The 16,698-nt window shown below is 42.1% G+C and overlaps 1 protein-coding gene and 1 pseudogene across 2 annotated transcripts in view; one reads left to right on the top strand and one right to left on the bottom strand.

Moving 5' to 3' along the window:
• Window positions 1-286: 286 nt before the first annotated feature.
• Window positions 287-7,372, bottom strand: LOC308578083 (uncharacterized protein; the record flags this gene model as incomplete). Its single annotated transcript, XM_081178362.1, has 4 exons — window positions 287-391; window positions 1,160-1,300; window positions 5,380-5,575; window positions 7,248-7,372. The coding sequence occupies 4 exons, from the start codon at window positions 7,370-7,372 to the stop codon at window positions 287-289; spliced, it is 567 nt and encodes a 188-aa protein (XP_081034488.1).
• Window positions 7,373-8,494: 1,122 nt separating this feature from the next.
• LOC308578081 overlaps window positions 8,495-16,698 on the top strand; it is a 28,758-nt pseudogene continuing 20,554 nt past the window's right edge. Inside the window, exon 1 of the transcript in view lies at window positions 8,495-8,632. The product of the transcript in view is annotated as an uncharacterized misc_RNA (transcript). The remainder of the gene's footprint in view (window positions 8,633-16,698) is intronic.

The raw sequence follows: 16,698 nt of genomic DNA, 5'->3' as shown, positions 1-16,698 counted from the left end.
TGTCGAATTGTTATTTAAATTTGGCTGTCCTTCAAGGGACAAAAAATAAAATAAAAATAAAAATAAAAAATAAAAAAACCTAAAAGAAAAAGAGAAAGTGCTTTATCCACAAGAGGAGAGCTTTCCCACAGGCACCAGACCAGCGCATGAGGAGTAATAATAATTATTAACAACAGCAACAATAATTTATTATTTATACCCAGCCACTCTGGGCGGCTTCCAGCAAAAGATTAAAATACAGTAAGGAGGAGCTCTTTCAATCTATTTTCCCCATGGCTTTGGAAGCTCACCTGATGGCCTCCTTGTAGTGCATGAGGGCCTCCTGGAGCTTCCCCTGCTGTTGCAAAACACTGGCTAAATTTGAATGTGCAGCTGCAAACTCCGGGAAGACCTGCGGGGAAGAAGCTCACTCTTAGTTTCCCTGAGAAGCATTCTAAAGAGACGGAGGCTGCTCTTTGAGGCTCAAAGGTTGTGGGCGTGAAATAAATCCTCATTTGGATTGACTTGCAAAAATTAAGGAGGAGGAGGAACCTATGGACTGCCTTTTTAGCATGCATAGGAAATACTGTTGGGAGATCAGACTGTCAAATGACCAATGCCATATTTTAAAGAGCCCCTCTTTGATGCTCAAATGTGGCAGGGGCTGGCTGCAAAATAAATCACCGTTTGGAATGATTTGTGGTAATGATAATAATAATAATAATAATAATAATAATAATAATAATAATAATAATAATAATGGGCCTATGAACTGCCTTTTTCGTACGCATAGGAAATACTGTTAGAAAATAAGACTGTCAGGGGATCAAGCTCAGCCGACACAGAGAACAGCATGTGCCCAGCTTTTATTTCAATTTCTGTACCGTTCCTTAACACCTTGCATTGTTCTTCTGATGAAAAAGCAGATTTTTGGTCATTCCAGGAGGCCTAGGAATATAAAAAGGGGGACAGACCCTCTTCCTTCCAAAAGGGACTTATCGGACCATGCTTTGTCGAGCCTCAAAATGCTACTTCACTTTCACTTCTTCACCATTATTTCCGTTATTGATCAAGAAAAATTTGATCGGCGATTTTTAAAAAGACCCAGACTAGGAGTCCAGGGTACGCATGCCTAACCCTTATATGTCAATTTAATTGTTGTAATTCTCCACGCACGTACCTCAAGAGCTTTCCGGTAGAGGCGGACAGCCTCCTCGATATTCCCTTGTTCTCGCTTGATGTTCGCCAGGTTATTAAGAGAATCCGCGTGAGTCGGACATAAACGGAGAGCTGTATTGTAGCATTCCTCGGCTTCGGCAACCTTCGAAACACAAAACAGAGTTTTTACACGAATATTAGTATGTCTTTCACAGGAGCCCAAAAGGCTGCTCTGTGATGTGATGGCTGGATTGAGGTTTGATACGGCCCCTCAGCTCCTGACGGTAACTTGGTATTAGAGCGGTTCATAAAAAACTCTTTTTTTGAAAATGCCTGCTCCAAAGTTCTTCTCTTACCAACAGTAGAGATTATATAGCTATATCTGGAATGGCATGCATATCAGTTAATATCTTTTATATATATATGCCAGCTGTCCTTTGTCAACAACCAATTGTTGCTGTTTTTTATATTGAATATATGCTATATGGTAACTGTTGCACCTCATAGGTAACTCAAGCCTTCTGCACGTCACAAAAGATGTATTTTATCAAAGTCATTGTTGAACTGAAATACAATTAAGAAGTATATTAATAGTGAAATGCAATTAAGAAGAAGCATATTAACAGTAAAACCCCACAATTGTTGAGCCTTTTTTAAGGATTTGACCCCAGAGGTGCTGACCTTTTTTTAGGATTAAAGTTCTTGAGCTTTTTGGGGGGAAGTTTTGCCCTAGTAAATAAACCGCCACGAGGGCCGGATTAAATCGACCAGAGGGCCAGATTAGGCCCCTGAACTGGACTTTGGACATGCCTGGTCTAAAAGAACATTGGGAAAATTTAAATTCTTTGGCAGGATAGCAGGAAATATGACAAAACCAATGCATTTTGAGATCTAGGAGAGATGGGTGGAAGGCCCCCAAAGTGGACTTTGGACATGCTTGGTTTAGGGGAACATAAATACAAGAGCAGACTAATCCGATTCAAACTCTCTTTCCCGCACACTTACCGTCTTATGCAAGATGTATTTAAGGAAGACAGTAAGGGAAATGGTTTTGGTCATACTAAATCAAAATTAAGAGACAGAGTTGCTAGATAGTAAAAGAAAATCATTGCCAAAAACGTATAAGAATGGCATACAAAGGATGAAGAAGTTAAGTCGGTTATGATTAAATGGGCTCAAGATTTTGGTCATAACATTGAATTAGATAAGTGGGAAAGATTATGGGCAAAAACAATTTATTGAATGTACAGCACTAATTAAAAATTTAATGAAGGTGACGTATAGGTGGTATTTGACGCCGACTAAACTTGCTAAAATATATATAACTCAAGATAATGTAGCACCCTGCTTGTGGTTAACGCTTAGCTGGAATGAAATATTCAACGCAGCAATAGAGAAATTAAAATAATTATTTATTTGTCAGACAAATAAATGAGAGGCACAGTGGTATATGGTTACCAAGCTCTGGCCTGGCCTCCTGCCATTATGGCCAGCACTTATATTCCCTTAATCCAGCCCCCTTTGCTCCTCCTGTGGCTGCCTCTGTCCAATCAGCCTGGTTGGATTTCCTATTGGCTGATTGCTAGAACCAATCACAAAAAGATACACCCATATCCTCCTGTCCTTATATGGAACACAAAGAGCTATATATTGTTACATCTATAAATGACAAATAAGTAGTAATATATCTTACATGTGTCTCAACAAGGAATCTTAATTACCAGCTCACCTCTTGCCCTCCTTGCCCTATTGCCTTCTAAAACAAATGGTTAATCTTAAATTTTTATCTTAAACATATGTCAAGGATCTTGAGTTTCACATCAACATTGAAAGATCTCCTTCATTTGAAGGTTTCCAAACAAATGTCTGACAGCCAATATATCAGGACAGCTTGGATGGCGTCTTCCTGTCTAGCAAGAGGGCTGGGCTGGTGGCTGACTTAATTCCAGGATAAAATACAACTCTTTACAACTATATGAAATCTAGCATTTCTTAAATCCTTTGCATAATTACATCTATGCCAATACACTTAATACACAACACAGGTAGCCTCTTAAAAAGAATAAGGCCTTTGTAAAAAAAGGAACTCAGTTTAAAACAGTTTCAGAAGAAACCTCTTTAGTTTACATCCCCCCCTTCAGCCAGCTGCTTCAGCCAGCTGCTTTTCCCATTATCTCTTCCCAACATTTATTGCCCTTAAACTCTCTCAGTTTAAGAAAGAAACAGCTTTAAAAGACTTCCCAAAATTTCTGCCAGCTAGATGCTTCTCCATTTGGCCTTTAACCTTGGAAAGAAGATCTGGCTCATTTTACTGGGAGGCACATTGGCATTATTTTACTGTTTACTCATTCCTAATTATATTTATCTCTGCCTTTGTTATCTTCTGTAACATGTAGGGTCAGTGTCCTTACTCAGTCTGTAATTTCAGCTTTTACGACTTTGAGAATTGTTTTCTGCTATCAATCAAAAAGGGGCCCCTTGTCTAAGAGGAAAACACTGTCAAGGTTCTCTAAGCAGCAGGTCTTGTGCCTGGCATGAAACTTTTGAAAATCTAAGCCCTCTCTTTAATATACAAGCCCTGATCAAACATTAATAAAATGCAGGCTTATGCCTGATGCCTCAATAAGGCACGCTAGAAATGCAAGGAGAAGGAAGGGAATTTCGTCCATAGGTGGTGGATGTGCACTAAAGTCAAAGTCTACTGGGATATGATTTACAAAGAATTGAAAAAGATCTTTAAATATACTGTTATTAAAAAAACCAGAGGCTAATTTTTGAAAGTGATTTACAAATGCTAAAGTAAATTGTTTTAAGTAGAGTAAGAAGGTAAATAGGGCGATATATGTTCAGGTAGGCAGCTGTGGTGGTCTAACGCAGTTGAAATATATAAAAAATATATAAATTGTCCAGTAGCACATTGCAGACCAACTCAGTTTGGTCTTGGTAGAAGCTTTTGTATCTGAAGAAGTGGACCTGCATACAAAAAATTATACCAAGAAGAAGCCAAGTTTAGCAAGCCCTGTTTAGGGAAGCTTTTAATGTTTGACGGACTATTGTATTTTAATATTTTGTCGCCAAGAGTGGCTGGGGAAACCCAGCCAGATAGGCGGGGTATAAATTTTATTATTATTATTATTATTATTATTATTATTATTATTATTATTATTATTATTATCATCATCAGGTGCTACTGGACAATTTTTAAAGGGTGATATAGAAATGCTAAGAGGATCGTGACTGCTTAAGAAAGCCAGGGAGTGGGAGCGGGGGAGGGGGGAGGGGAGTCGACGCTTGGTATGAGCAAAGTTGTATGTGACGATATGACAAAGGAAAAAATAAAAGAGGACTTCTTCTAGGTTCTGTACCCCAAATCCCCCCCCCCCCCAAAGAGCCCAATTTCGAGGTCACCATCATCCGGAAGGCTTTTTTCAGCAAACCCTCTGACATACAGAAAGCAAAAGGGACCGGTTTCATTTTCTTTTTTTAATTTTTATTTTATTTATAGCATAGTCCACAACAACTCATACATACAAACAGACCCACCACCATTGACTAATTATCAAAATTAAACTCCTATCCCCTTACACAAAGAAAACATAACATAAAAATAAAAGACTTTATTCTGTTAAATGGCCGCCTTATTTACCTCTTGTATACTATTTCTTTTGTATGGGATTATTACAATTTTTCCTAATTATGACTTAAACCACAAAGTCTCCTGTAGAAATTAATTGAAACAAGTCCAAGTGTATATTTTGGGGCACTGTTTGGTAAAGTATTCTCTGCATTTTCCCCATTCCTTTTGGAATTCTTGTCTGGGTTGTGCCCTAATTGTCTCTGTTAATCTGGCCAATTCAGCATGGGGTAAAAGCCTAAGAAAAAGCTAAACAACTTCAATCCTAAAAAAAGTTCAACAATTTAAACCCTAAGAAAAGAGCTCAACAACTTCAATCCTTAAAAAAGTAAACAACTTTGGTCGGCCCTTATGGCCCTTCACTTCATCAAATCTGGCCCTCTTTGAAAAAAGTTTGGACACCACTGCCTAATAGGAAAGTTTCTGTATTTTTTTTTCACAGGCCCACCAGAAATGTATAAGTGTCCCTTCTTCTTTACTGCACCTCCAGCACAGTTTTTTTTGTTTTATACATTTTAGCTATTTTGGCAGGTGTTAAGTACCATCTATAAAACATCTTTTATAGAGATGTTCCCCCCACCCCAAGGCAAAAGGGACCAGTTTCTTACGCTGCCTTTCTCTTTCAGCGCGTTGGCCAGGTTGCAGTAGGCGTCAGGGAAGTGGGGCTGGAGCTCAATGGCCCTCTTGTAGGTATCGATTGCCAGATCGATCAGCCCCTGTTCGTAATACACACATGCCAGGTTGCCGTGGACAACAGCGTGGTTGGGACTCAGGCTCAGGGCCCGTAGGTAGGCTGCAACGGCTCTGAAATGAGATCAAGGACTGGTTCAGTTTCATTGTCACCAGGGTGGATAAAAATCTGTTTTTTAAAAAATAAAATGCTTTGGGAGGACGATTAAGAGGATCGAGGCGGGCCGGGACTGCTGATTCTTTTAGATTTGTTAGCGGCCTTCGACATGGTCGATCACAAACTTTTGGACCACCGCCTTGCCAACGTGGGGATTCAGGGCACAGTCAGACAATGGCTGTGCTCCTTTATCTCAGGTCGGGGACAGAGGGTGGCGCTAGGGAGGGAGTTGTCGCTGCGGCACTCCTTGTTGTGTGGAGTGCCGCAGGGCACAATCCTTTCCCAGATGCTTTTCAATATCTTTATGCGCCCCCTTGCCCAGATTGTCCGGAGTTTAGGGCTGAGTTGTCGTCAATATGCTGATGACACCCAACTTTATCTGTCAATGGACTCGGCCCCAGACACACTGACCAGATGCTTGGAAGCCGTGGCTGGGTGGCTGCGTGGGAGCCAGTTGAAGTTAAATCCTTCGAAGACAGAGGTCCTCTGGCTGGGTCAGGACAACATGGGGTTGGGGGGCCAACTCCCATCTCTTGTGGGGGCGCAATTAGTGCCAGAGCCTTCTGTCAAGAGCTTGGGTGTAACCTTCGATGCCTCTCTTTCCATGGAGGCACAGGTTGCAGCCACAGCAAAGGTGGCATTTTTCCACCTCCGCCGTATTAAGGAATTGGTTCCTTACCTTTCTCGCCCTGATCTGGCCAGTGATCCATGCGATGGTCACCTCCAGGCTTGATTATTTTAACTCGCTCTATGCTTAGACTCACTCTGACACCCTATATGGGATTTGGTATATAAATTTTCCCGTGGCTTTTTTGCTGGCCCATGTAGCACCAGCATGGATAGCTGGCTTGGGTGAATAGCTGATGTTTCCTCCCTTTGTAGTCTTGATGAGGCTGCATTTTAAGCTGTATTTTAATTAACTGGGGTTTTTTTCTATTCTATTTTATTGTAATTTATATTTGGTGTTAGCCGCCCTGAGCCCGGCCCTGGCCAGTGAGAGCGGGGTAGAAATAAATAAATAAATAAATAATTCGGGGAAGAATTATTTGTTTTAAGTTTTTCATGTGTGCGAAAACTCAGTCCAAGTTTTTCTTGGGGAAAAAATGTTTCAGCACATCAGTTAAGCAACATGGATACATATGCTACCATTTTACTGTTTTAGTGAAATAAATTGCTTAAATTGTTATGAAGGAAATGTTTCTTTTCTCCTTCCAATCAAGTACAGCAGAAAAGTTGTTCAAATAAAAAGTGTTCACTTATTAAGACTCACCATCATTTCGTCACAATCGGGCTGTATATAGCAGAACCAAATCATTTTGATATAACTGTAGAAAAGACTCTGAAGTTAGGATTCCAAAAAGGAAACCTGCCTCCGATTGTCAATATTAAGAGGATGCCAGCAAGGCTGAACCTTCCGGTAAAAGGGGGATTTAAATCAAGTCTTATGGATTTGGGATTTAAATCAATTTGCTTTAAATAAAATCAACCCTCTAGGCAACAATGGGAGTTAGGTTGGGTATGGGTGCAACCACTAAACTGAGAATATAAGACGTAATGTGATTATACGCAAAACCAATAAAAAACATTTATATAAAAAAGAGAATATAAGCTCTATGCCTATTTGCTTACCTGTCAAATATACGCGCCTCCTTCAAGACGTTCCCCAGATTAATGTAAGCATCCAGGAAGTTGGGGTCCAGGGTCACCGCCTGAAAATATTTAAGATAATAGATTTTTGTTACTAATACAGTCATACCTCAGGTTGAAGTAGCTGCGGGTTAAGCATTTTCGGGTTGTGCTCCGTGGCGACCTAGAAGTAACAGAGCACATTACTTCCGGGTTCTGCAGCTTGCGCACGTGCAGACACTCAAAATGATGCCACACGCATCTACGGAAGCAGCAAATTGTGACCCGAGCATGTTCGCTTCAGGATGCGAACAGGGCCCCGGAACGGATCCCGTTCGCATCCAGAGGTACCACTGTATAACAGCATGGTTACTTTTAAATAAGTGGGTCAACTTTGACCTAGGCTGCCTCCTACCTACCTTCCTACCTTATCGATCTACCGACTTTATCTTATTATCTATCTACTTGCCTACCTATCTTATCTATCTATCTATCTATCTATCTATCTATCTATCTATCTATCTACCTACCCTATCTATCAAATCTATCTACCTACCTACCATCTAATCCAGGTGTGGCCCAACTTGGCCCTCCAACCCCCATCATCCCTACCTAACAGGACCAGTGGTCAGGGACAATGTGAGTTGTAGTCCCAAAACAGCTGGAGGGCCAGGTTTGGCCATGCCTGAATCTATCTACCTACTCAATCAATCAATCTAACTAATCTATCTATCCATCTACCAACCTTTCTTATATATGTATCTATCTAATCTACCTACCTAATCTATCTATCTAATCTAATCTAATCTAATCTAATCTAATCTAATCTAATCTAACTATCTATCATCTATCTAATCTATCTATGCAAGGAATATCAACTGTACGAGAAATGGTACCAACTAATGGTACTAACAGGACACCGGAGGCCCATTGCAGCTGAAAAAATGCCTCCAGTTTTAATATAAAAAAGAATGGGAAACGTTTATTGCATATTGACAAAAGCAGTGCACACAGGTTAATACATTAGCAGGATTAATTTTTTTTAAAAAACCCACCTGTCATGGTTAAATTTAAAGTAGAATCATAGAATCATACAGCTGGAATAGACCACAAGGGCCATCGAGTCCAACCCTCTGCCAAGCAGGAAACACCATCAGAGCACTCCTGACATATGGTTGTCAAGCCTCTGCTAACTGGGACTTTTCTCTTGCTTTTCTTTTGTGCAAATACCCCCTTCCCCCTGTACCTACCTACCTCTCGACCCTCCCAAGGCCTGCTACCTGAAAGCCATCGAGACCCAACCCAACTTTGCTGTGGCATGGAGTAACCTCGGCTGTGTGTTCAATGTGCAAGGGGAAATCTGGCTGGCGATTCATCACTTTGAGAAGGTAACTGTTACAGAGTTTCTGGGCTCTAGATGGGAAGGCCTGGAAAAATAATGATAATGATAACAATCCAATATAAGCCCCATTAATTGGGCTAGTAGCGTTCTCTCTTCTTCTGTTAAATAATGTTTTATTAATTTTTCATTAATCACAATCCATTAGAAGCCCCATTAATTGGGTTAGTAGCGTTCTCTCTTCTTCTTTTAAAGAATTTATTATTTTCATTCATAGCAATCTGATTTAAGCCCTATTAATTGGGCAAGTGGCATTCTCTTTGTAAATTATTTTTTCATTAATTTTTTCATTAATAACAATCCCATATGAGCCCCATTAATTGGGCTAGTGGCATTCTCTTTTTAAATTATTTTTTATTAATTTTTTCATTAATAACAATCAAATATAAGCCACATTAATTGGGCTAGTAGCATTCTCTCTTCTTTTAAATATTTTTTTATCATTTCTTTCATGAATAACCTGATCTAAGCCCCATTAATTGGGCAAGTAGCATTCTCTTTTGAAATATTTTTTTACTAATTTTTTTCATTCATAACAATCCAATTTAAGCCCCATTGGGCTAGTTGCATTCTTGCTGCCGTCGTTGCAGACATAAGAAGTCTTATACCTAGTGAGAAGGCTTCTGGCTTTTTTGACAAATGTATTTTCAAACATTTTCTTTAAACTCATCATATATTATTTCCCAGAAAGCCTTGACCAATGTCACATAATAACAGATGCATATTAGTATATCGCTGCTTCGCAAGATGTTGCAGGGCTGAATGAAGTGGTTTGTAATAACACTGTCAAAATTGGATGCAATTTTTAAATATATACAGTGGTACCTCGTTTTACATAGACTTCAGGTTATACACTCCGCTAACCCAGAAATCGTGCTTCAGGTTAAGAACTTTGCTTCAGGATGAGAACAGAAATCGTGCTCTGGCGGCTCAATGGTAGCAGGAGGCCCCATTAGCTAAAGTTCAGGTTAAGAACAATTTCAGGTTAGCAAAGAAGGAAAACTACCCAAGACTTTCTTTTCAATGACGAAAAACTGTAATCTAATTGATGTTTGGAGACTTAGACATCCACTGGAGAAACAGTTTACATTTTATTCGGAACCAAATCAGTCAATGTCAAGAATAGATCAAATTTGGGTCTCGAATGAACTAACTCCAAGAATTCGGCAAATTGAAATTCAGCCAAGAGTAATTTCAGACCACAGTCCAATAAAATTGGAAATTAAAGGTTATGAAGAAAGATCATTTAGATGGAGAATTAACGATTACCTCTTGGGTGATCAAAAAATCATACAAGAGGCGCAAAAGAAGTTGATGGAATATTTTATGGACAATGCCAATAAGTCAGGTAAATGGCTCGCGTGGCAAATTAAGAAAAGAAAGGAACAAAACATAATCAACAAAATTATTGTGGATGGAGAAGAGATTGAGAACCCGAAAGGCATTAGAAAAGGATTCTTGGACTTTTATAATCATTTGTACAGCAACAGAGAAAAGAACAATTTGAAGAGAATAGAAAGATATTTAAAAGAAAAAAAGGTGCAAAAGATCCCGACAGAAAAGAAAGACAGACTGAATGCCCCAATTGAGAATGAGGAAATAATAGAGGTCATAAAAGAATTGAAAAAAGGAAAGGCTCCAGGACCAGATGGATTTACAGCCAGTTATTACAAAGAATTGAGGCACACCCTGACGGTACCACTGAAAGAAGTTATGAATAATATTTTGAAGGAAAAAGATATTCTGGAAACTTGGAAAGAAGCCTTCATCATACTTATTCCCAAGCAAGATTCTGATTTAACACACGATCTCATTGTTAAACACAGACTATAAGATTTTTGCTGGAATATTAGCAAAAAGATTAAAAAAGGTATTGAGAGAATTTATTCACGATGATCAAGCAGGGTTTCTTCCAGGCAGGCAGATGAAACATAATGTGAGAAATATAATAAATGTTTTGTAATATCTGTCTGCTAGGAATGAGAAACAAGCTATACTAATGTTTGTAGATGCGGAGAAGGCATTTGATAATACAGTGGTGCCTCGCAAGACGAAATTAATTCATTCCGCAAGTTTTTTCTTCTTGCGAGTTTTTCGTCTTGCGAAGCACCGTTTCCCATAGGAATGCATTGAAAATCAATTAATGCGTTCCTATGGAAACCGCTTTCAAGGCTGGCGGTGCGGAGAAGGGCTTTTCTCCCCACCGCAAGCCTTCAGGACAGATACGGGAACAGAGGGGAAGGGGCGCAGCGCTTCTCCTCTGTTCCCGGGGCTTGCGGTGGGAGGAGGGTTTTTCCTCCCCACCGCCAACATTCAGAACAGCATTCTGAATGTTGGCGGTGGGAAGGAAAACCCTCCTCCCACCGCAAGTCTTCAGGACAGCCACCCGAAGGCTGGCGCGGGGAGAAGGTCTCTCCGCCCCACCGCCAGCCTTCGGAGAGCCTTCCGAAGCCTGGCGGCGGGAGGAGGTCTCTCCGCCCCACCGCCAGGCTTCAGAGCAGCCTTCCGAAGGCTGGCGGTGGGGCGGAGAGACCTCCTCCCGCCGCCAGGCTTCGGAGCAGCCTTCTGAAGGCTGGCGGTGGGGCGGAGAGACCTCCTCCCGCCGCCAGGCTTCGGAGCATCCTTCCGAAGCCTGGCGGCGGGAGGAGGTTTCTCCACCCCACCGCCAGGCTTCAGAGCAGCCTTCCAAAGGCTGGCGGCGGGAGGAGGTCTCCACACCACCGCCAGCCTTCGGAGGAGGTCCGAGGACAGTGGGGAAGACGCGCTGCGCTTCCCCGCTGTCCCGGAGATTTCCCTATGGGCTTTCGTCTTGCGAAGGAAGCCCATAGGGAAATTCGTTTTGCGAAGCGCCTCCAAAACGGAAAACCCTTTCGTCTAGCGGGTTTTCCGTCTTGCGAGGCATTCGTCTTGCGAGGCACCACTGTATATCATGGGAATTTGTGTTAAAAAATTTAGAATTTATGGAAGTGGGGAACAATTTCTATAATGGAATAAGGGCGATTTATACAGAGCAAAGAGCTAAATTGATTGTGAATAATGTAATAACAGAAGAAGTGAAGATATGGAAGGGTATAAGACAGGGTTGTCCTCTCTCGCCACTGTTATTCATAATGGTTCTGGAAGTCCTCTTGAGTGCAATTAGACGAAATGAATTAATAAAAGGGGTGACAGTAGGTCAAAACGAATATAAAGTTAAAGCCTTTGCTGATGACCTGGTAATAACGATAGAAGATCCTTTAAAGAGTTTAAATGTGGAGATGGAATTTGGCAAGGTGGCCGGGTTTATATTAAATGTGGGAACCAGTTGACGGAAACCAGCCGTCATTTTGGGGTGCAAGGCAAAGAAAAAACACACACAAAGGCAAATGTCTCCATGGACGGAGGGCAAAAAAGCTCCTTCCTCTCTCTCCTCCGATTTTATTATCCTTTGTTCTCTCCAGCCGCATGGCAGCATTCCAATGTCTCACGTTACCTCATCCGGTCAAGCTTTAACCCACCCACAAACCATATAGGGTTACAGTGCCCAGAGGGGGGAACCTAACTCCTTATAGGGTCAATACATTCTAATACATTGTAAGCTCAGAGTGCTGGTCACCGAGGTCAGCAAGGCACCAGGTGGCACTACAAGCCTTTTCCATGACTTCCTGGCTCCCACATGCCCTCTTTCTTTATTTATTTAATCAGAGTCATATATGTCAGTACCAATACGGTTATATCGAGCGCGATAGGCGACTCTTGTGAGACCGGAAGCGGGCCGCGGACTGGAGAACCATGCAGTACATACAGAAATTAAAGAAGGAATACATTGTATACAGCAACACAAAATAATGCAAATAACTACTATAATGATCACTAAAATCAATAAATGTCGAAGCCAACTTCCATCCGGAAGCCAAGAATATAACCATGCCCATGGATCAACGGAAGGAGGGGGGGCAAACGGATTGTGGGCTACCATGGTTTCCATATGGTCGATTGTCGCAGATATGCTGACATTATTATCAGGAATAAACATGCAACAGTGAGAATGAACAAGCGCACAAACTCCTCCTTTTGAAGCTAAAATCACATTCAAAGTATAACGATTCTGTAAAACCACTTCTCTCATTGCAGACACCTCCTGGTTGAGTTCCTTCAAAGCTTTTATGGTATCATTGAATAATCCTTCAGTCCAATTTGCTAGCCGATGGAGGTCCCTATAGTTCATTGCTGCACCCACCGAGGGCAGCAAGGCCCGAGAGACCTGGGTACCGATATATTGATTTATGGGTGAATTTACCTCCCGACGATTTCGTAGTCTAAGAGAAGATGGTAACTTATCAACCTTATACAACAACGGAACCACGAGACCCAATGTACATGTGCCTGTGAGGTTTCGAGGAATGGCTTTGTATGCTTTTTCGCCACAAAGCAACCATAACTCTCTTTGGAGTAAATAGCTGATATTACTACTCTGTTGGGACCAATTAAAGGCTTCAGTAAATAAGGAACTGATATGAAATTGCTCATCTGTGGCATTTGCTAAGCCAGGGATAGAAGAATTCAGACTCCAATTTGCATGGTAGGTTTCTTTCCTAGTTTTTAGCCATGCACTGGTATCGCTTCTAAAGCACTGAGATTGGTCACTGTATGTTCCTGTAAGAGAACAAGAGCTATTAAACATGAATTTCAATGTATATTGACAGTTTGGATATATGCCCCATGATTCTTTCCCCTCTTTAATTTGAAAACAAATGGGGGCAGGCTCATGGAGGGTCAATTGTACTGGAGGCCAAAAAGTTTGCTTAGGGGATATAATATCAGTAAATTGAAAAGATCCATTGACAGGCACGCCATGAAGCATTATGCCTGAATGACTGGCAAAGGGCGGCATGTGCATACATAACCAACATTTAGAAGCATGCAATAAACTGGTAAACTTAATCATATCTTGTACAAAAATATTATTCCTCCATATCTTATGATAATTTTCTCCCCTAAAAGTCTTATTCAACAATGTTGTTCTTATAGTTCGAGAGTGGCTGAGCCGTGGATACTGCCAGCCAGAGTAGGATTCAGGCGACAGCTGCTTGCCAGCCGATAAGGTGAAATATGGTGGCTGCAACTGGATTGTGTCGTCTGCTTCTCATCCTTGTATAATGATGCAGCAAAAGATGGCAAGGCAAATGGTTAGGAAGGCACTTCTGTAGTTGAAGGGACTCGCCATGGCCGCACGCATCGAGCTGGAACCCACAAAGGCTTGTCCTCGACGTCCACTGCCGCGTACCCTCGTCCCCACGTGATCAGCGGAACAGGTCCATGCCACGCGGGATCAGGCAAGCGTCGGTACACCACCAAGGGGCGGGGGAGTGCCTCCTCCTTCCTAAAATGCAATTCCGCGGGAGTATGGGTCCTATTATGTGGATATAAAAGATGGTTAAGTACAAAAAGAACTTGGTGAACAGCCGAAGGGATATCTGCCGTTGGTATGCTTCGGCCGCCAAGCTGTTTAAGCAATAGTGTTTTGAACGTCAGGTGTGCTCTTTCCACTATAGCTTGACCTGTGGAGTTAAAGGGTATGCCATGAGTTAATTTCACATTCCACAACATACAAAATTCCGAAAATGTTTTAGAAATATATGCTGGACCATTATCAGTTTTGATACGCGCAGGTTTACCCATGACTGAGAAACAGCGGATAGTGTGCTGAATGACATGCCGAGCTGTTTCCCCCCTCATGGGCGTAGCCCATATGAATCCAGAGTGGGTGTCCACCGTGAGGTGAACCTTGGAGAGTGGAGCCAACACAGGTGTGTGTGTGACATCCATCTGCCAACACGCCAATGCAGACGTGCCCCTAGGATTGACAGCATCAAAAGGAATGGCCAGCTGAGATTTAGAACAAGAAGCACATTGGGAAACTATATCCCTTGCTTGGGCCAAAGGAATAGAAAAATGTTTTGCCAATGCTTTCGCAGGAAGGTGAAAGGTGTTATGACCTAGTATAGGGTCAGAAAAGAGAGAAAAGGTAGAAATGTCCCTCAGAGCCACATCTGCTCTTGCATTGCCCTCTGCTAAATACCCTGGGTGTGATGTGTGGGAGCGAAGATGTGCAACATAATAAGATAACTCTCTGTGCTGAAGTAAGGCCTGCAGGCCAAGAAACAAGGAAAACAAGTCAGAATCCAAGGAAGGAGTTATATAAGATATTGGTAAACTAGCAAAAAGGCGATATACATACTGAGTATCCACAATAAGATTGAAAGGTTGAGTAGGAAAGGATTGAAAGGCAAGAATCACAGCTGCTAGCTCAGCTCACTGGGCAGAAGACTGTGGAGGGGTATATAAACATTTCCATTTTCCTCCCTCCTCCCATGTCACCACCCCCCTACTTCTTGTTCTATCCATGAAGAGGGTTAGTGCAGAGGGGAGAGGTGTGAGAGACAAGGGGGTAGCCAAACATAGGTGACCTGTGTCAGAAATGTCAAACGGTCATCCTTTGGAGGGTTAAAAATGATGACACCTATAAAATCAGCTAAAGCAATTTGCACGTGAACGTCCTTTGATAACAATGTCTGATGTGGATTCAATTACTGAATAAATGTTCTTCGGTGGGGTATGTGGTAGATGTAACCATTCTATAATGCAGATAGTCTTCTTCTTGTTCCGCCTGAGCATATAAAATTCCTGTTGGCAACGATGTAGCAAATACGGCCAGGTGCAGCCCGTGTGCAGCACCTCTAGGTGGCGCATGTGGAAAGGTTTCAATGCTTCACCCACAAAATGTTGACAAAGTGTAGGGGAGTTCCGCATGCCTTGAGGACAATCCACTGATAACGTTGCGAATCGTGATATACTGGCAATGTAAAAGCAAACTGTTCCTTGTCTGCTGGAGCCAGTGGGATGAAGATGGTTCAATGTGGCCGAAAGTCAATTGTTCAGAGATAAGCTGTTCAGAAACAGGATGGTGCCATTGCTGCGGATTTTTCTTTTGGTGGAGGCCACTGTTCTACCCACACTGAGGTATCGGTGATCCTGGTTTGCCACGCTGGAAACGTTGTATCGGTGGCTACAGGCTGGTTTTCATTGAGCGCTGCTGCTAGCAGATGAATCTTGTGGGTGGCTGTATCACCAGACTGACAAATGCGAAGCATGGCTGCTGTGTCTGTGGCAGGATTGTGTATTATCGGTCTTAACGCAACCTTACAATCCTCTTTGGCATATTCAAAGGCCAATCGTTTGATAATTATTTGTTTGGCTTCAGGATTTTCAATTTGTCTACTCACTGCTGTAATCAGCCTGTCCATAAAGGAAGAATATGATTCTCTTGCCTCTTGCCTGATTGAACCCCACCTTGATTGAATACTGGTGGGTTCTGGGATTTTTCTCATTGCTTGTTGAGCAGCAAGAGCAGTATCCCTCAATAAAATCTGCAGCAGTGTGGCTTGTACTGAAGCCTGAGCAAAGGGCCCACGGCCCATCATAGCATCCATCACATCTGCGAGGGTAATATTAGGATTATTCCCTCTTGCTTGTTGCAGTAAGGCAGGAGCATAACCACGACAGGCGATTTCCCATTCATGAGCAAATAATACACCAGCTGATGGAGGTAAAACTGTACGTGCCAAAAGCTTGATGTCATCTGGAACCAACAGCTGGGCTAATGTGGCTTCCAAAAGAGCCTGTGTGAATGGTGCTTGCAGTCCATTTGTCCTGACTGACAATTGGAGCTCTTTCAAGATTTTAAAGTCAAAAGGTTGGTGCTGGGCTTGAGTTCCTGCTGGAGCACCAGCAGGGGGCACAATAACAGGGAATGCCATGGTATCCTGAGATAAGGAACAGGCAAGGGCTGCACGTTGAAAGGGGGTAGCTGGTTCTGCTGCTGAAAGAGCAGGGTCATTTCCAGCCAGACCACGATATTTTTGCAGGATTGGGTCCTCTAGTGAGGAACTATAATCTGGAGGCTTGGGTTCTGGAGCTGCTGGCAGGGCAAGGATTGGAACAAACTCTAACACAGCAGACTGGATTAAAGAAGCTGGAGGTTGTGATGGCAATGCAGCCAGGGAGATATTTTTT

The sequence above is a fragment of the Podarcis bocagei genome, assembly GCF_964188305.1.
Source record: "Podarcis bocagei genome assembly, chromosome: W".
NCBI lineage: Eukaryota > Metazoa > Chordata > Lepidosauria > Squamata > Lacertidae > Podarcis > Podarcis bocagei.
The sequence above is the reverse complement of the archived record's forward strand: the minus strand, read 5'-3'. Positions and strand labels throughout refer to the sequence as shown.